Below are 21,034 nucleotides of genomic sequence, written 5' to 3'. Positions count from 1 at the left end.
AGTTAGGCCTACCTTCAATTGAAGTGGGAAGATTGAGATTAACAATTTTGGGATAGTAGGAGAATAAAGGAAAGTAACAGGGAGTGTCCTTAAATATCCCCATGTCTAATGCAGCCATTTCACACTTTGTTTTTTGACTGAAGAAGTCCTTTCTCATAATCACTGCAGAGGGGTTTTAAAGCCCTTATTTTCCTACATTATGCTACTGTGTAAAGAGAGCACAGAGGAAGCCTTCAGTTTAGTCTGAAGAACCCCCCCCCTCCACCCCTGTATTTGGGCTGCATATTCTATCCCCTTTTGAAGATGCAGTAAAACACGTAGAAAACAGTTGTCCCTCCACCCCTGTCTGGAACACTAATTTGGCTAAGCCAACACATCAAAGTGCACAGAAAGAAACCGTTTGGGAGGGACGATAAGGAATGCACACCACACAGTGTGAGGTGAGAATCCTGTACGATGTCTCTGAGTGAGTACAATGGCTTAGAGAAAGCCTGCTGCCTATAGGTTATGGTTCAGGTTTTTACTTCCCAAATAGTATTTTTCAAGTACCTCTTGAAGAAGATATTCTACACTATATATACAAAAGTATGTGGACAAATTAGTGGATTCAGCTATTTCAGCCACACCCGTTGCTGACAGGTGTATAAAATCGAGCACACAGCCATGCAATCTCCAAAGACGGACATTGGCAGTGGAATGGCCTTTCTGAAGAGCTCAGTGACTGTCAATGTGGCACCGTCATAGGATGCCACCTTTCCAACAAGTCAGTTCGGCAAACTTATGCCCTGCTTGAGCTGCCCTGGTCAACTGTAAGTGCTGTTATTGTGAAGTGGAAACGTCTAGGGGCAACAACGGATCAGCCATGAAGTGGTAGGCCACACAAGCTCACAGAACAAGACCGCCAAGTGCTGAAGCATGTAAAAATCAACACTCACTACCAAGTTCCAAACTGCCTCTGGAAGCGACTTCAACACAAGACCCAGCATCACTAATGCTCTTGTGACTGAATGGAAGGAAGTCCTCGCAGCAGTGTTCCAACATCTAGTGGAAAGGGAAAGCCTTTCAAGAAGAGTGGAGGGTGTTATAGCAGCAAAGTGGGGACCAACTCCATATTAATGCCCTTGATTTTGGAATGAGATGTTTGAAGAGCAGATGTCCACAATCTTTTGGTGAAGTATAGTCTAGCTTTCGTGATTAGTAGTGGGGTGGATAAACTGAATATGTTTACGATATTATTTTGGTCAAATATTATATTGATACTTTGACTCAAGTATCGATTTGTAAAATAAAAAATGTGTGTGTATGCTGAACCTGTGCAACACCTCTAGTATCTAACATCCTATAGCTTGTTCTCCATCTTCTTATGAAATTGTGAGCCGACATGTTTTTAGCTCTTTTTTTTTAACTTCCATTACTGATTTTAAAACTAATTTTCTCTCACGTTCTCTTGTCTCTCTGCAGCAGACATACTATATAGTAAGCAATATATTTGGAACATCAAATCGCAATACATATAGAATCGTGAGTATCATGATAATACCGTATTGTGACGTGCCTGGCAATTCCCGGCCCTAATGATTAGACTATACAATATATCCTAACTTTTCTTTGTTTTGGATTGATAACACACAAAAAACAATTAGCCAATTTAAGCTGGCAGAAATACCCTGCTCTAATACATTGACTGTTGATATGGATTAGTCTTCTTATCCGCAGTCTTGCAGGGTTCTGTTTCTGACTTTCATTCATTCATTACCCGTTAGTGAGGTTTGATGTTTAATCTGCTTAGATTCCTTTGCTGCCGTTTAACTAATGTCATTACGTTTCTCTTTGATGGAACACACACAATCTTCTGGATGCTCCTCTTCTGGATTTGCAATTCATGAGCATCTGTCACTAATCATTTAAGTTAAACAGCAGCCTAGTTTCTTCTCCACAGATCCAGAGTGTCTGGCGAGTGAGTGTCATTCCAAGTTACCAGGATTTCCTCAAAATGCAAAGGCCTGGTCTGTCATAGACAGAGAGTTCTATGTCTGTGCTACTCTGTTCTTTTAACACGGCAAATATCAATTTTATTATAAATTCAGCCTACAAACATTTTTGCCTAAGTAAACATCTCTCATTCAAAGAATCATCTGTTAATAGTATCATAGGAAATCCAGCACTCAATCAATTTCAAATTTTGCTGCATTTTGAACCAACAAACAACTTTTTCATGGGTTACTTGGAATTGTTTTCATAAAACTTCCTGGAAGAAGTGTGTTTTTAATTTCACCTTGGCTCAGTCTCATCGCCATGGGAATAAAAACAAACATTTCCACCCAGCCATATTTGTTTTTTTATAGACATATTGGAGCCGGCGGAGCACAATATTTCAATTTAGTCACAGCTGAACTTGTCGACCGCTATTGTGCAAGCTATTCCAACAAGTTCGTAAAATTAACAGCGATTTGTCTGGGCTCTGCTTGTCGTCAGTCCCGTAGCAACTTGTCCTATCCATTGTTCACTGTACGAGTGCAATGAGTGATTGCACGGTGGATGACTATATAGAATAAGTGGTGGTAGTTCCCCAGTGTGTTTTTTAATACTGAGAGGATTTAAATGGAATTGTACTGCGCCTGGTGGCCCTGATTTTTATTTTGAGTGCCCTCCTTTTTCTTAAATGTTTCCTTTTTTTGTTTTACAATGCTTCTTAGTTTACTGTGTATGCATGAGATGTGAGGGTTTCTGTTTGACTGTTTTCTATATTTTTCGTCTCCTTTTTCTTTCTCCTTCTGTCCCCCTGTCTCTTTCTTCATTCCTCTTCTCCTTCACTCCACAGATAAGCCCAGGTTGCTAGGCCACACAAAGAGTGCCTCCCTAGACGGTTCTCCACACAGCGCTGTCTCAATCAAGGTACGACTGCGTAACTGTCAGACGTAGCTCACTGCTCCTGATTCGGCTCAGCCTCTCAGTTGATAGGATCATTCATTCATTAGGCCTATATCAAAAGGTAGAAGAATCTCTTAAGACCTGCACAACTGTTTTACGTCACTTGGTTGGATTATGGAATTCCATGAGACTCAATACATAGTTGAAGTCCGATTCGTTACTATACAGGCTATTTTTCTTTTGTGTCATCGTTTCAACATTGACCATCACATTTCACATACCTTTCTATGGATACATAATTTATCAACACAATTCATTGCCCTGTCATGGTGTATGGAATCTGTTGCAAATCCCTGTTCATGTCATTCATTCTAGAACCCACATCGCAGAGGAACAGTTGATGTACCTTAAGTGGCCTGTCTCTTTCTTGTGGTCTGATGAGGTCACGATAGATGAAGACTGCGTTCACCATGCATGACCCATTTCCTTGCCATGGATGAAAGCTTTCTGGATTCTGTAAACTAAAAGTAATGGGCGTTTCAAAAGTTGTTTGTTTTCAATGCTAACGCGGTCACAAAAGGCCTCCTCTTGTTCAAATTGACACTCAGAGATGTTATGTTTTGTGTCTCATTTCCTTTTTAACACTAAATGATGCAGTATGATGCGCTGACGTCGGTGGGCGTGGGCCTTCATCCTCAGCTGTCGACGGTCTTTGATCAAAGATGTTGAAGGAAAAACATTCTAGATCACTGTTGAGATGCTGCATGCATATTAAAGCGTTTGATGTGCTGAAAAACAAAATGACAGCAACAACCTCGTTGACTCTAATCAGTGTTGCCCTCACATGCTTTGAATTTGAAACCTGAATCAGTTAAGCCATTTGAACTGCTGTGTCCTGCCTGGCACTCTAACCCGTTAGCTTTAACCTTTACCCTCCCAGGAGGAACTTGACCCCAGCCCAGCCCTGCTAGCGGAGCCGGAGGACACAGTGCCGGCCAAGGATGAGACCGACCAGACACAGAAGGCCAACTTCAAGACACGGCGCTCTAAGGCCATCGCAGCTAAAGCCCTGGAAATTGAGAAGGTAATAAGAGGTCCCACTATCCAACAACACTCAACTGCTAGCTAGTCATTCTCTGCTGGCTGTGTGGTAGAGTCCTGCATCGGGTTGGATACCAACGCTTCCCAGCGGTTGACCTGCAAAAAAATCACCTGGTTTGGAAGGATTTTTGTGTCATTGTGGACAAGGACAACAAGCCGGTAGATGGATATACAGCCAGCAAAAAGTGCAAGCAGGTATTTGTTTACGATAGGTAAATTCAGTTTAATATCAGTTAATTGTTAGGTTAATTCAGGCTTTCGTTCATTTAGACCATATGCAGGCCATATGTCTAAAAACGGTACGCTGGTAAAGGTTTGAGTAGCCTTTTTATCCAAATGTTGAATAGACATGTAGACAAATTAATTCATGCAGAAAGGGGAATAATAGCCTACTACTCTGGAATCATAAAAACAATTAATGAAATTTGTTATTTGGCGGGTCACTGATCGGCTCTCGGAACAATTCTATGCAGGTGGGTCAGGTTGCGTAGAAAAATCTGTCCTGATTTAGGGATGCTAACTGTTAATCGGTTAGCTGCTGAAAATACATTTGACCGGTCATCCTTATCAGTCTATAGGATCATTTGCATAATTTTGTGGAATTCAATTGGCGCGTTTGTATTTTCGTTACAGGCCATGCATCTAATTTATCACACACACACACACAGCATACAGAGCCTAGTTTGAGGAGTGGAATAGCCTACCACCTGTCAGACAGTGTGAGAGTAGCTCCTCAAAGTCTGTTGGCTACTGGAGTGAAACCTGCTTTTGCATGCTCAGTCATTGCGCAACAAATAACAATTCTGAATGCAATCGCGTGTTAACTTTGGTGGCCACAATTTTAAAAGGAGCTATTTTTATTTCTCAATTTCAACTCGTAATTAAAGCGCGCCTCCCATTCGGGTGTGTAGGCTATAGCCTGCCTAGCATTGGCTACCAGCGCGTCACCCACCACTTTGCAATGTGTGCTTGAGGCAGTAGAATTGTTTGAAACCTGAACGATTTACTTTACTTCAAATAATGAGGCATGTCTTACCTTGCTTCAAAGTAGCCTTGCGAAAAATCCATCTGTAGAAACATGGAGGCAATTATTTTATAAAGACTTCCTCATGCCATTTAACCAGCATTTCTCTCCTGTTCTATTGATTTTCATATCAACTTCATTTTGTTGTCCAGAAGCCAAAGCTACAATCCTAGTCATATTAGCAACCTATCATTGCAACAACCATTAGATTTCCCCTCTTTCTACATTTCTAACAGAGATTTTTATCTCTGTCACAACTGTTCGCATTAGGTTAAGAGCGGTGTTTTCCGCAAATTGCATTTTGGCAAATGTTTGAAAATGTTTTATTAGCTGCATCATCACAGAGGTTGCATGTTCAACAATGGACTATAGCCTTTTGAACTGTTAGACGATAGGCTTGCTATTGTTGAATGTTCCCAGTAAGCTCTTAATGAAAAATGTCTGGTCCGTGTATGCATGCATAGTATCAGAGAGGAAGAGGCAAAGTGAGAGGTTTTTCTTTCGCTAAAATCTGTCCAAAATAAGCCCAATACGTTTCTATGGGCTTGTTTTGGGCCTAAGCTTGTCGCCTGCCTTCCCGCCTAGAGCCGACTTTCGTTGTTAGCGCGGAAACATAAGCATCGCGTCATTATATACAGATCTCAAATAGTACTTTTCTGTTGGTCACGTCATTTTACTATTTTGAAAAAATGTAACCGTTTGTTGACCGGCAGCAAAATTTAGTCGGCAGCAAAATTTACAAATTTGCAGCCCAAGTCCTGATGTCGGATATCAGGTGGGGCTTGGAATTGATGTGGCCGGCGTGGGGCGGGTGTGACTCCAAAGAACTGACCCGTGCAAGAATGCTATCTCTAGTCCGATTCCTAGGCCTGAACCTTTCCCTCCATCTGGATTAGTGGCTCTCTGAAGCCCTATTGCCTGCATATGGTGGCTTGGGAAATGTCATTTTGATTTGGGGGAGAGAGAGAGAGCACAGGGAGGGAGGATGAGTTGGCAGGAAGGACTTAAGCGTCTCAGGTTGTGATGCTCAGGTTGTGATGCTCTACACAGGGCCTACTATTTGAGTCTGCCTGCCCTGCCCAGCCCTTCCCTACATACGCACACACACACGCACACACACACACACACTGCACTACACTACCACTTATCTGTTCCCGTTAAACCAGGGCAAGAATTGCCCTGCAGGGTTCTGGCGGGCCACCCACGGTGTGGGTACTTCTTTTGGCATTACAAACATGCTTACGCACACATAGCACACATGCTTACCCTGCCATTTCCTAACCAGGTTACAGCAGCAGTTGTGTGGAGAGGCACTGGCTTGTAACATCTATATTGACCTTAGCCAAATGCAGTCTGATCCCCATCCCTGTACAGTGGAGGACCAAGCCAAACTCACCAGACCAAACGGAAACCAAGATGCATGGGGATGGAGCTGGGTTTGCATGGGGATGTGGCCGGGGTACAGGGCTGGGGATGGGAATAGAGATGTGGCTAACACTAGGGATGTGGTTGGAGCAGAAAGTCTGCAGCTGGGCATGGGGATAGTGTTTGGGATAGAGCTGGCACTGGGTGGCTGGTGCTTTGACTGAGGATGGAGCTGGGCGCTGGCACGAGGTTCATACCTCCATTGAGGCTGATTTAGTGTGATGGCTCCTGTCCATAGCTGTTTATTCAACTCCACATGGCGGGACGAGACTGTCCTTTACCACCCTTGCGCCATGAGCACTCACTCCTGTATCCGATACTGATCTTCAGAGGAGGCTGTTTTTGAATGAGCACGTTTGCAGTAACGCTGAAGGATGAGGACTAGAAATATACACAACTCCATATGATTTGGATACTCAGTGGGGTCAGTCGTGTCGGGAGATGTTTATGTCTGGTTCATGTTCTAAAAATACCTCACTGTAGAGCTACCGTACCTATGTAATATGCGGCCGATTACGGGCTAGGAAAGCAAATGAGAATGTCAAGACATTTATTAATGCTATGTTCCAGTAACTTCCTCTTGAAAGGCTCCTGTGTTACATTAGAGGAATTACTCTTGAAAACGACAATCAAATTCAGCAGAAAACAAGCTAGCAGCAACCCTTGAACTTGTAAGCCTGTATCCCATCTTCTCCAATTTGGTTGATGGTACTACACTGTAAAGCATTAGCCTACATGTTTTCCTCCGATTTTTGGACGATGGATGTACGACTATTTACATTTTGGTTAGAAACCTAGATTAAGTATCAGAGAAACGATTTAATGTAATAGGAGTATTGAGAAGTTGCTGGCAGTGAAGTTCAGTGTAAACTAAATGTATCATTTTTTTCCCTTTTAGTCCATCAGATGAAGTCTGCTTCCCAAATGGCACCTTATTCCCTTTACAGTGCCCTACTTTTGACCAGAGTAGTACACTATAAAGGGAATAGTGTGCCATTTGGAACGTAGACTAAGCGGTCCAGTCCGGTCTGCATCCAGTCCAGGCTGAGTGATTAAATGGCTGTTTTAATGATATCCTCTGTGTACCAGGCCCTCCAGTCATTACATCCACTCATTACTCCACTTCCCTTATTAACTCAGGACCCCTGCCTCTCTGCCTACATCAGGGCTCATTTGAGCAGAGCTCCAGTATAGAATCACAGCTTTGTATGTATAATCTCCTAAAGACGAAACCCCCAACTCTGTATCTGTTACGCTTACACGCATGCAGACACACAAGCAAGCGAACACACACACACCCACTGTACCCCTCTAATTCAGACCTCCATGTCCGCTCCAAACGCCCCCTCATCCCTTCTTCCCTTTTCTCAGCCATGGCTTCTTAACCCGTCCTGTGTGGCCCTACCTCTCTCCAGTATCAGGTCTGGAGATCAGTCCCTGGCTCCCTCCGTTGGGAGATGGGGAGGGAACCCAGGAAAAAAAACACACACACATAGAGCAGGTTCAGGTCAAGCCACCCTTCCTGTTTGGTTAAGTAACCAGGGACCGGTTCTGTCTGAGAGTTCACAGTACAGTTTGAGGAAACACTACTCCCTAAATACTCTCTATTGTTACAAATACAGCGTGACACTTCCTCACACATGCAGTGAAACGCTCACTCCAAGTGTGTGTGCGTCCTTAATTAGAAACAGTATTTTTGAAGCTCCAGTGATGTCGAGGGAAATTATTTCATTTTGAGGCCCTTTTTTCACCCATTCCCACTTCTTTCCTCAAAGCTTCAAAGCATGTAGAAGAAGTGAGTGTGTGTGCATCCTTAAGAAACAGTATTTTTGAAGCTCCAGTGATGTCGAGGGAAATTATTTTATTTTGAGGCCCTTTTTTCACCCATTCCCACTTCCTCAAAACTTCAAAGCATGTAGAAGAAGTCTGTGTGTGTGTGTGTGTGCGTATATAGGAAGTAAATTTGTAAAAATGTAATCAGTGTCAACACACTGTAGAAAAGTTTAGGGAAGGTTTTCTTTTGAAAGATGGCAAACATAATCAACTCTAAGTGAATGGTGAGTAGGGCTGTTACGGTGACTGTATTACCGCCACACAGGCGGTCACGAGTCATGACCGCAGTCAAATTCCACGTGACCGTTTAGTCACGGTAACTAGGGTTCTCCAAGCTCTGATTCTGCTGATGGTCATTAGTAGCCTACCAAACTTACTAACTGCCTGCTACTCAGCTCTCTATTGTCCCTTTAATCACTCTGACATCAATGCAAATGTGATGAAAAATCCAATCAAACACTTCATGAGAGCCCATGAATTCATGTTGCACAACATTTCTATATGCTATGCAATAGCGTAAGAAATGTTTTGATGGCCTTTATTAAAAAGAGGATCCCATCAGCTGTCTATAGGCTTGGCCTACTATATTTATTTCTCAACTTTCCTAATATTAAGCACTTTGCTTTGTTTTACAACAGGACTATAGCCTACCTGGCTGGCATGAAAATGCACTATGGAACGTGTCCTCCATTTGCTATTTAAGTGCATAGATGACATGTATTTTTTTCCCCCTGCCACTGTTCTGAGACAGGTGCTTGATAGTGGTCCATTCTAAATCAAAACAAATTTGATATATTATTTAGTGTATGTAAAGTCAAGATTAAATTAAGAATAGTTAGTCTGATGGGTGACATTAGCCTATCACTTGTGAATGATGTATTATCACTTGTGAATGATGCCCAGAGTGTGCAGTAAGGCAAGAAACAGTGCATGCATTTTTGTTGTGCTACTTTTTCAAATCATAGTTGCACATTACATGTAACCTAGCCCATAGGCCACTAAAGTGGTCAAATAACTAATAAAAATTAAGTACATTAGTACGCTTTACAACCGGTGTAGAGCCTAACTGACATACATAGGCGGTGTGTGAGCCAAGTTTAGAGAAGATCATTTTCACCATAAAAATGCACCTTTAATTATAAAGTATTACATGCATAATCACATTTGCGGTCACTTTTGAGAACGGTGTTTTACCGCTATTTGATTGCATTTTGGAACATTCACCCGTATAGCCTACAGCTGTATGCGCATTGCTGCGCTTATAATGTTAAGAAATAGCATAATAGTTTATCAAACCTTTAAGATAAATGTTCTGATCTGTTGCGTCAGCCTCATTGATTAAAAAATAATAATAATTATGCGAATGGCTGTATTAATTTGGTATCTATCGCATCCCATAACTGTCCCAGAGTATGTTTGGAATATTTATTTCTCGCACATAATAGAATAGGTCAACTTTTGTACTATGGGGGATAGTAGATTGACATAGGCTAGTGCTTTTGCTGTTTGTTAGGCCTGCTCATGTTTGCTGACGAATAGTAAATGTGGATAGGTCTTCTAACATCTTAAATATTCACCTCGGAATTTGATAAGAAGGACACGTGCAGTTGCGTCCCCGACGTGTCAGTCTTCACTTGTAGCCTACTTCGGTGCTGAGATGCCTGTGAGAACGACCCAATCAAGTGACTGCATTTGTGGCTAATAAGAATTGAGATATCTGAGAGAGCCATGTGAGTGAGAGGTGCGTCGGCACACGGCAATTAGCCTCTTACATCTAGACGTTCCGCTAGCGGAACACCTGCTCCAATATCCAATGATAGGCGTGGCGTGAAATACAAACTCCTCGAAAATCCGAAAACTTCAATTTTTCAAACATATGACTATTTTACACCATTTTAAAGACAAGACTCTCCTTTATCTAACCACACTGTCCGATTTCAAAAAGGCTTTACAGCGAAAGCAAAACATTAGATTGTCAGCAGAGTACCCAGCCAGAAATAATCAGACACCCATTTTTCAAGCTAGCATATAATGTCACAAAAACCAAAACCACAGCTAAATGCAGCACTAACCTTTGATGATCTTCATCAGATGACACTCCTAGGACATTATGTTATACAATACATGCATGTTTTGTTCAATCAAGTTCATATTTATATCAAAAACCAGCTTTTTACATTAGCATGTGACGTTCAGAACTAGCATTCCCACCGAACACTTCCGGTGAATTTACTAAATGACTCACGATAAACGTTCACAAAAAACATAACAATTATTTTAAGAATTATAGATACAGAACTCCTTTATGCAATCGCGGTGTCCGATTTTAAAATAGCTTTTCGGTGAAAGCACATTTTGCAATATTCTGAGTAGATAGCTCGCCATCACGGGCTAGCTATTTTGACACCCACCAAGTTTGGTACTCACCAAACTCAGATTTACTATAAGAAAAATTGGATTACCTTTGCTGTTCTTCGTCAGAATGCACTCCCAGGACTTCTACTTCAATAACAAATGTTGGTTTGGTTCCAAATAATCCATAGTTATATCCAAATAGCGGCGTTTTGTTGTGCATTCAAGACACTATCCGAAGGGTAACGAAGGGTGACGCGCCCGGCGCGTTTCGTGACAAATATTCCATTATCCGTACTTCGAAGCATGTCAAACGCTGTTTAAAATCAATTTTTATGCGATTTTTCTCGTAAAAAAGCGATAATATTCCAACCGGGAGTCGTTGTTTTTGTTCAAAGACTGAAAATGAAAACATGGAGTCGTCTCGTGCACGCGCACGCCAGTCTCATTGTTCTCAGATCGACCACTTACCAAATGCGGTACTGTTTTTCAGCCATGGCCTGCAAAGTCATCATTCAACGTTCTGGCGCCTTCTGAGAGCCTATGGGAGCGTTAGAAAATGTCACGTTACAGCAGAGATCCCCTGTTTTGGATAGAGATGATCAAGAAGGCCAAGAAATGGTCAGAGAGGGCGCTTCCTGTTTGGAATCTTCTCAGGTTTTGGCCTGCCAAATGAGTTCTGTTATACTCACAGACACCATTCAAACAGTTTTAGAAACTTTGGAGTGTTTTCTATCCAAAGCTAATAATTATATGCATATTCTAGTTTCTGGGCAGGAGTAATAATCAGATTAAATCGGGTACGTTTTTTTATCCGGTCGTGAAAATACTGCCCCCTATCCATAAGTTAGCAGCCGGGAGAAGGGAATTATAATTATTATTTTCAGCCCTATATATATATATATATAATTTATTTTATTTATTTATTGGTACATTACCGCCCCAAAAGGGGGATGCCGTCGTAAAATTTCAAGTCCTGATGAGACTATTAAGTGCTAGTCAAATTTTGAATGAGTGACTGATGAAGTGTGTGCAGCCTGTACAAGAATAAAGCAGAGCTCATGCCTTTCTTGTGACTTTTTTTCAAATCCTTATGAGTCGCATCATGCAGCCTTAGAATGTATTAAAAATCCAAACATATAGCCTAATGTTTGTATAACACCTAAAGTTGAATAAATAACTCTAAATTAAGCATATAGGAGGACCTGTTTCTTTGTTAAACACTCAACACAGAATAGCCGCATGTGCGCAGTCACTCGGAAATCGTTTGGAGATAATATCCTTTCTAATTCATTTAGCAATGTTCAATTGTATTCTTCATACTATAAAGGAGTGTCATTGCATTCTAAGCAAATATTGTCTAAATTAACTAGTGTAGCCATCAGCCATATGGCATAGCCAGATCAGGGCCTAACATAAGGACAACTCAAGTTATGGTATTCTGTTCTTCTGAAATGGACTACATTTTCTTCATGTCATATTTCTTTAGACCTGTCTTGAAGCAAGTGGGGACAGCAGACTGGGATAGGGAGAGATGGAATATGTCCGTAAACACTCCAGCCAGCTGGTCTGCGCATGCTCTGAGGACGCAGCTAGGGATGCCGTCTGGGCCGGCAGCCTTGCGAGGGTTAACACGTTTAAATGTCTTACCCACGTTGGCCACGGAGAACGAGAGCCCACAGTCCTTGGGAGTGGGCCGCGTCGGTGGCACTGTGTTATCCTTAAAGTGGGCAAAGACTGTGTTTAGCTTGTCCGGGAGCAAGACATTGGTGTTTCCGACGAGGCTGGTTTTCTCTTTTGTAATCTATAATTGTCTGTAGACACTGCCACGTACGTCTCGTATCTGAGCCGTTGAATTGCGACTCCAGTTTGTCTCTGTACTGACGTTTTGCCTGTTTTCCATACGGAGGGAATAACTACACTGTTTGTATTTGACCATGGTCCTAGTCACCTTGCCATGGTTAAATGCGGTGGTTCGCGCTTTGTTTTGTGTGAATGCTGCCATCTATCCACGGTTTCTGGTTTGGGTAGGTTTTAATAGTCACAGTGGGAACAACATCCGCTATACTCTTCCTGATGAACTCAGTCACCGTATCAGTGTATACGTTGATGTTATTCTCAGAGGCTACCTGGAAATATTTTATTTTTTATTTTATTTTTACCTTTATTTATACAGGTTTTTCTCATTGAGAGAACATCTCTTTTCCAAGAGAGACCTGGTCCAATAGCAACATATCGCAGTCCCTGTGATCAAAACAATCTTGAAGCACGGATTCCGATTGGTCAGGCCAGTGTTGAATAGACCTTAGCATAGGTACTTCCTGTCTGAGATTCTACTTATAGAAAGGATGAGTAAAATGGTTCTACAGTCAATTTGTTGATAGAACTTTGGTAGTGTTTTCCTTAAATTTGCTTTGTTAAAATCCCCGAACAACAATAAAAGCTGTCTCCAGGATATGTGGTTTCCAGTTTGCACAATGTCCAGTGTGGTATTGGTTTGAGGGGGAATATAGATGGCTGTGACTATAACCAAAGATAATTCTCTTGGGAGGTAATAAAGTCAGGATTGGATTGTGAGTTATTCTAGGTCGGGTGAACAAAATTACTTGAGTTTCTGTACGTTACCACAATCACACCATTTTAAAAAAATTATCAAAAAATTACCTTTATTTAACCAGGTAGGCCAGTTGAGAATATGTTCTCAACTGCAACCTGGCCAAGATAAAGCAAAGCAGTGCAACAAAACAACAGTTACACATAAACAAATAACAATATGGGGATGAGGTAGTCGGGTGTGCTATTTACAGAAAGGCTGTGTACAGGTACAGTGATCGGTAAGCTGCTCTGACAGCTGATGCTTAAAGTTAGAGAGGGAGATAAAAGATTCCAGCTTCAGTGATTTTTGCAATTCGTTCAAGTCATTGTCAGCAGAGAGCTGGAAGGAAAGGCGGCCAAAGTAGGTGTTGGCTTTGGGGATGACAAGTGAAATATACCTGCTGGAGCGCATGCTACAGGTGGGTGTTGCTATAGTGACCAGTGAGCTGAGATAAGGCGGAGCTTTACTTAGCAAAGACTTATAGATGACCTGAAGCGACGAATATGTAGTGAGGGCCAGCCAATGAGAGCATACAGGTCGCAAGTGGTAGGTAGTAAATGGGGCTTAGGTGACAAAACGGATGGCACTGTGATAGACTACATCCAGTTTGCTGAGTAGAGTGTTGGAGGCTATTTTGTAAATGACATCGCCGAAGTCAAGGATCGGTAGGATAGTCAGTTTTACAAGGGTATGTTTGGCAGCATGAGTGAAGGAGGCTTTGTTGCGAAATAGGAAGCCGATTCTAGATTTAATTTTGGATTGAAGATGCTTAATGTGAGTCTGGAAGGAGAGTTTACAGTCTAACCAGACACCTAGGTATTTGTAGTTGTCCACATATTCTAAGTCAGAACCGTCCAGAGTAGTGATGCTAGTCGGGCGGGCGGGTGCGGGCAGCAATCTGTTGAAGAGCATGCATTTAGTTTTACTAGTATTTAAAAGCAGTTGGAGGCCACGGAAGGAGTGTTGTATGGCATTGAAGCTTGTTTGGAAGTTTGTTAAGTGTCCAAAGAAGGGCCAGATGTATACAGAATGGTGTCGTCTGCATAGAGGTTGATCAGAGTCAATAGCAGCAAGAGCGACATCATTGATATATACAGAGAAAAGAGTCGACCCGAGAATTGAACCCTGTGGCACCCCCATAGACTGCCAGAGGTCCGGACAACAGGCCCTCCGATTTGGCACACTGTACTCTATCTGAGAAGTAGTTGGTGAACCAGGCAAGGCAGTCATTTGAGAAACCAAGGCTATTGAGTCTGCCGATAAGAATGCGGTGATTGACAGAGTCGAAAGCCATGGCCAGGTTGATGAAGACGGCAGCACAGTACTGTCTTTTATCGATGGCAAGTTGCTGCAGGGGGTGCTGAGCTGTTGGCCGGGGTAGGGGTAGCCAGGTGGAAAGCATGGCCAGCCGTAGAAAAATGCTTATTGAAATGATCCATTATCGTAGATTTATCGGTGGTGACAGTGTTGCCTAGCCTCAGTGCAGTGGGTAGCTGGGAGGAGGTGCTTCTATTCTCCATGGACCTTAGTGTCCCAAAACTTTTTGGAATTAGTGCTACAGGATGCAAATTTCTGTTAGGAAAGCTACAGCTAGCTTTTCAAACTGACTGAGTATATTGGTTCCTGACTTCCCTGAAAAGTTGCATATCGCGGGGGCGATTTGGTTGTACCTGGTTGTACCTGGGTATGTGGGACGCTAGCGTCCCACCTGTGGGACACACTCGCCAACAGCCAGTGAAATAGCAGGGCGCCAAATTCAAAACAACAAAAATCTCATAATTCAAATTTCTCAAACATACAACTATTATTTCCCATTTTAAAGATACACTTCTCGTTAATCCAACCACAGTGTCCGATTTCAAAAAGGCTTTACGGCGAAAGCATAACATTAGATTGTTAGGACAGCGCCTGGACAAGATAAACCACACAGCCATTTTCCAAGCAAGGAGAGGCGTCACAAAAAACAGAAATACAGCTAAAATTAAGCACTAACCTTTGATGATCTTCATCAGATGGCACTCATAGGACTTCACGTTACACAATACATGTATGTTTTGCTCGATAAAGTTAATATTTATATCCAAAAACCCCATTTTACATTGGCGTGTAATGTTCAGAAATGTTTTGCCTCCCAAAACTTCTGGTGAATGAGCACATCAATTTACAGAAATACTCATCATAAACGTTGATAAAATATACAACTGTTATTCAAAGAATTATAGATGTGCTTCTCCTTAATGCAACCGCTGTGTCAGATTTCAAAAAAGCTTTATGGCGAAAGCAAACTTTGCAATAATCTAAGTACAGCGCTCAGACATCAAAACAAGCCATACAGATACCCGCCATTTTGGAGTTAACAGAAGTCACAAATAACATTATAAATATTCACTTACCTTTGATCTTCATCGGAATGCACTCCCAGGGATCCCAGTTCCAGAATAAATGTTTGTTTTGTTCGATGAAGTTCATCTTAATGTCCAAATACCTCCATTTTGTTCGCGCGTTCATTCGAGTAATCCAAATGCACTGTTCTCGCGCAGTAAGTTCAGACAAAAAGTCAAAAAAGTTATATTACAGTTCGTAGAAACGTGTCGAACGATGTATAGAATCAATCTTTAGGATGTTTTTATCATACCTTTTCCAACCGGACGATTCCTTTGTCTTTAGAAATGAAAAGGAACACACCTAACTCTCAAGGGGGGTGTGCGCACGATTGAGCTCATGTCATTTTCTCAGTCATCTGACTCCATATGCTCTTATTCTCTCCCCATTCACAGTAGAAGCATGAAACAATGTTCTAAAGACTGTTGACATCTAGTGGAAGCCGTAGGAAGTGCAAAATGAACCCTAAGTCACTGTGTGTTAGATAGGCAATGACTTGAAAAGACAACAAGCATCAGATTTCCCACTTCCTGGTTGGATTTCTTTCTCAGGTTTTTGCCTGCCATATGAGTTCTGTTATACTCACAGACATCATTCAAACAGTTTTAGAAACTTCAGTGTTAAAATCCAAACTAATAAGATGCATATCCTACCTTCTGGGCCTGAGTAGCAGGCAGTTGACTACAGGCACGCTTTTCCTCCAGACGCCAAAATACTGCCCCCTACCCAAGAGAGGTTAAACAAAGAAAGCTTTCAATATTAGGAAGGTGTTCCTAATGCTTTGTACATTGCGCATATTCCATGTTTTGGTAAAACTCTTCCAAATGAAGTAGAAACGATTTATCCCTCTTTGACTTGTAGGCGAAAGTTGTTTAAAGAGGAACTTGACCCTGGGCTTACTTGGCCACACAAGTGTATTCCTGGTCTCTCACTTCTGTGGTTGGTGCCTGTCCAACACTGTCATTATGTGGCCCAGTGGCTACGGTTGACATGATGGGCTACAGACATTAAAGCATCGGTCTCTCAGGCCAACATATGCCACATTTTGTCCGTTTTTTGTTGGTACTTTGTGCGCAGGTTTTACTCGACAATCGTGTCGAATTTTCTCTCTAGAATTGAACCCGGTTATTTGTTCTAGAATCTTGTCTACATCAGCAAACACCTCTGCAGGTCATAGCAGTTCGACTCCAGTTCGAAGAGCAGTCTAGAGGGAGGAGAATGTGGGTTAGAGATGCGGGAATGAGCAGATAGCAGTGTCTGTGTTAACTACCTCAACATGCTGCAGCTAGTTGAGCTGAGCTGGGGGTATTTTCAGGGTGGAGGAGAGACTCAGACAGAGAGAGAATGATGATAGAGGGAGAGAGAAGACTGGAGACCTTGAGACGTTTGTAGTCATGGATTCTTTTTTCATTTAGTTAATTGGCAGGTAGAGCAGAGAAGAGAGACCCCCTCATTTAGTCTCTGGAGAGTATGGTGGAGTGTATATCATTTCACGTGTCTGTCTTCATCTAGTTTGCCCCACTTTGCGCTCCCCTACCCTAAAGAATCCCTCTGGTGGTAGTTGTGCTTGGTGACAGTTCATGAACAGGAATCTTCAGTAGCATATGGCTCAAGATGCGCTTAAACCACAATGTAGGCCAAATGGTCAGTTAACGAGTAGCATGACTCCTGTGCTTTTGTAGTTACTCTACCTGGAATTTGCTTGTTGTTATGCGTTCTATTGTGTAGAACAATGTTATACAACAGAGGGTTTTTTCCCATGCACCTAGCTTGGTTTATTGTCATATACCGTAAATTCCAGACTATGAGCCGCAACTTTTTTCCCACGCTTTGAACCCCGTGGCTTAAACAATGACGCGGCTAATATATGGATTTTTCCCGCTTTCAATTATTTTTTTTATTTTTTTTAAAACACATTCTGTGACGTGCTCAGTTTTTTGGCGGCATGAAGCTTTCATTAGACCAATGAAATTGCCGAACGGGTTAAGGTCAAACAACTTTTTTGTTTACTGTTTAGATTAAATCAAGCGCTCTCAAACTTCCCATCTTTCTGATTACGGTAGTCATTTTGTCACCCTCATCATGGCAAAGACACGGAGAAATGCATATGATGCAGCTTTCAAGTTGAAGGCGATTGATCTGGCTGTTGGAAAAGGAAATAGAGCTGCTGCATGGGAGCTTGGTCTTAATGAGTTGATGATAAGACGTTGGAAACAGCAGCGTGAGGAATTGACTCAGTGCAAAAAGACAACTGAAGCTTACTGCTAATTTGTTATTTTTTGTTACAAGCCGTGTTTCGTTAAAGCCAATTTATTTTTGTTACAAGCCGTGTTTTGTTAAAGCCTATGTAAAGTTAATTTGTTTCAATGTACCGGTAGGCACCTGCGGCTTATAGACGTGCGGCTTATTTATGTTCAAAAATTATTATTATTTTTTTTAAAATTCAGTGGGTGCGGCTTATATTCAGGTGCGCTTAATAGTCCGGAAATTACGGTACTTATTGTTTCAGGGTTCTATTATTCCCCTGACCTTTGAAAGTACTGTATGGTGTTGCTTGGCCCACCCAGCTGAAGTCTCTGTGTCAGAGTTTGGCCTTCTGAGAACCATGTGGTTGTTTGCTACTGACCATGGGGCAGTTCATGTTTCATCCAGGATGCAGTATGACAGGCTCTGTCCTGTGCTGAACCTGTGAGTTACAGCATCTTAAACATCACATCCTCCTCTTTATCTGTACCGCATTGTCAGTCTCGCCTCCCACACAGACAGACACACACACACACACACTTTTTTGCTCCTAGCTGAAAGCGTCCTGCAACAAGGCCTGTTTTTATTTATTTTTTTGTATGGTCAAGTCCATCTGTCCTTAGACCACTCTACAACTCCTCTTTATGCCGCAAACGCACTAATATATTTAGTCTGCACAGTCAGAAGATAACAAATCTGCTTAAGCTGTTCTAAAGTAGAAAAAAAGACTACTGAAGCCCAGATTCCCAAAATGGCTACAGGGTCTTAACATGACACACTTTTACCTCTTAAGGAAGCTTCCTGGGACTTCTTGATTAGATCACTACTGTAAAGAAATAGGTCACAAGAATCTCTTGCTGTTTTGTGAAATTGATGCGGAGAATGGCACTGTCTGACGACAAAGTAATTGTAGTCTGTTATTCCTATAATGAAACAGCTTTTACCACTGGAAAAAAAAGTTCGCCACAGACTAAAAATAGTTGGAGACTATTGCAGCTCAGAAAGTATTTTGTAGTCACTATCTCCATAATGTTTAATGAAGCTACCATACAGTTATTGTGATTATTTTAGAGGGACTAAATCGCCAAGACTTGAATTCAAAGCACATTACACACACGGTACAAAGCGTTTATTGGTGGTAAAAGGAACCGTAAAGCTCAACTTAGCGCCAGCCAGCTCCAGTGAACTTTCATAAAGCGTTTTCGCTATGCTGTGAAGACTGGTGAGGACTGTGGAAACTTGGCAGGATTAGATTAGCTGAACCCTTGAGTGCCCTGTGCCCTCTTTGGAAGAGCACTCCATAGGGCACTTTCATAGTGCACTTCAGAGGAGATTTGTTAGAATCCATTGAACCCTACAGCTGAACCCTTGTCCCAGACTGCCCCCTGCTCCCTGTGCCCTCCCTTTAGTAAGGGTACTTTATAGGGCACTTCAGAGAAAGATTGGCAGTGTTCGTTCAACCCTGGAGCTGAACCCTTGTCCCAGGCTGCTCCCTTTCTAAGGGCACTTCATAAGGCACTTTGGTGTGAAAGCCAGGGATAGACCTACTGAGTGCTGACCTCCAGGAAGGATCAAATAAGGGTATACACACACACACACACACACACACACACACACACACACACACAGTGGGTTTGTTCACATCAACCCCCAGGTGTTAAAGACCTAGTGCCCAATGGGCGAGCACCTGGCTGGGACCCCAGCCCTGCTTTAAGAGGTTAACAGCCCTTTCTAGTGTGGTAGTAAAACCAGAGCTACCTCCTGGACCTGAGGGCCTGTTTTGTTACCATGTGGTGTGAAAGAACTGAGCAGCTAACGCTAACAGACTGTTAATATAACACCTTCACTCCCTTCTGTTCCAATGGATGGTTGGACACACACAGGCTCGCTCGCACACCTGTTTTGTTGAATACACCTACTTGCCAGAAATGTGGGTTCATGAAGTTCACAGAGAAGTGTTGGAGCAAGGACTAAGTCTGAACCCATAACTGTGTTAGAGCTATTAAATACACTTTGAAGCAAAGGTGTCACTGCACAACTTCGTGTTCAATTCTATTTGTGTATGACGCTGGCTTCTCCTGCTTCGAATAGTGCATGTGTTAATTTGTTTTATTCATAGTTCAATGTGTTTATAATTTATTGTTGTCTGTCTTTGTACTTCGTATTGTCGATACTGTGGTGGTGATCAATCAATTTCCTTTCTTGATATTAATGGAGTTATTTTACTAATACTATGTTTCAGAACAGTGTTCACTTCATGGTTTGAACACATTTCTAATGTAATGACTTGTTGCCGTGTGTGTGTCTATAGCTATACAAGCAGGACTGCGAGACGTTTGGCACGGTTGTCAAGATGCTGGTGGTCAAGGAGCCCAGTCTGGAGAAGCTGCTCCAGAACCCTCTGAAGGACAACCTGATTGAGATCAGGGAGCTTTGCCTTGACGACCTCCGACACTTTATCATAGAGCTGGACCAGGTCATGAAGCCAGAACCGTCAGCATGAGGGGGAAACACAAAGCCCTTATTACGTGCAGGTACTGATGGACCAGAGGTGGAGTTTGTGTGGTGGCATAGAAGACTGTGAGGAGGCAACCTAGTGTGGCATCCTCTCCACACTGTGATTAAGAAGAAATCATATTCATATTATTATTTTTTGCCCTTTTTTTCTCCCCAATTTTGTGATATTCAATTGATAGCTAGTCTTGTCGCCATCGCTGTAACTCCCGTACGGACTTGGGAGAGGCAAAGGTCGAGAGCCATGCATCCTCTGAAACATGACCCTGCCAAGATATTCAAGTACATTTTCAAGAAAAAACACTAAGAATTGTTCACTAAAATATTTTATTATTGGAAACATGCTTATTTGAGAATAAATATTTTCTAGAATTTGAGGTCACTTTAGGGAGTTAATATTTTAAAGAATGTTTTTTCCCCCATGCTGTTTATATAGATTTCAGGTGTCGTTCCTTTAAACCTTATGTCCAGCGGTAATTTCTTCACTCCTTAGTTAGACACATTGCAGAACTCCACTTCTGACCAACTGTTAAAGAACCAAATCACACAGATTTAAAAAAAAGTACATTATGTGTATGTATACACAGAAGGAATGGAAAGAATACGCTTTTTGGACTTCAGTCATCAACATTTATCAGTGTACCGTAATGAAGAGTTTTGTGGTTTCAATACCGTTTAGTTCTCTCCAAAAA

At 42.0% G+C, this 21,034-nt stretch overlaps 1 protein-coding gene across 2 annotated transcripts in view; it reads left to right on the top strand.

The window, feature by feature from the left end:
• The window catches only part of LOC115152360 (periphilin-1), a 44,369-nt gene extending 23,465 nt beyond the window's left edge, over nucleotides 1-20,904 (top strand). For both annotated transcript variants that reach the window (XM_029697149.1, XM_029697150.1), the window contains 3 exons: nucleotides 2,822-2,895; nucleotides 3,812-3,955; nucleotides 20,140-20,904. In XM_029697149.1, the coding sequence (XP_029553009.1) occupies nucleotides 2,822-2,895; nucleotides 3,812-3,955; nucleotides 20,140-20,331 (410 nt within the window). In that variant the 3' untranslated portion in view covers nucleotides 20,332-20,904. The remainder of the gene's footprint in view (nucleotides 1-2,821; nucleotides 2,896-3,811; nucleotides 3,956-20,139) is intronic.
• Nucleotides 20,905-21,034: the final 130 nt, after the last annotated feature.

The sequence above is a fragment of the Salmo trutta genome, chromosome 17 (genome assembly GCF_901001165.1).
Source record: "Salmo trutta chromosome 17, fSalTru1.1, whole genome shotgun sequence".
NCBI classification, from domain to species: Eukaryota; Metazoa; Chordata; class Actinopteri; order Salmoniformes; family Salmonidae; genus Salmo; species Salmo trutta.
Note: the sequence above shows the minus strand (reverse complement) of the source record. Positions and strands in the feature narration are given on the sequence as shown.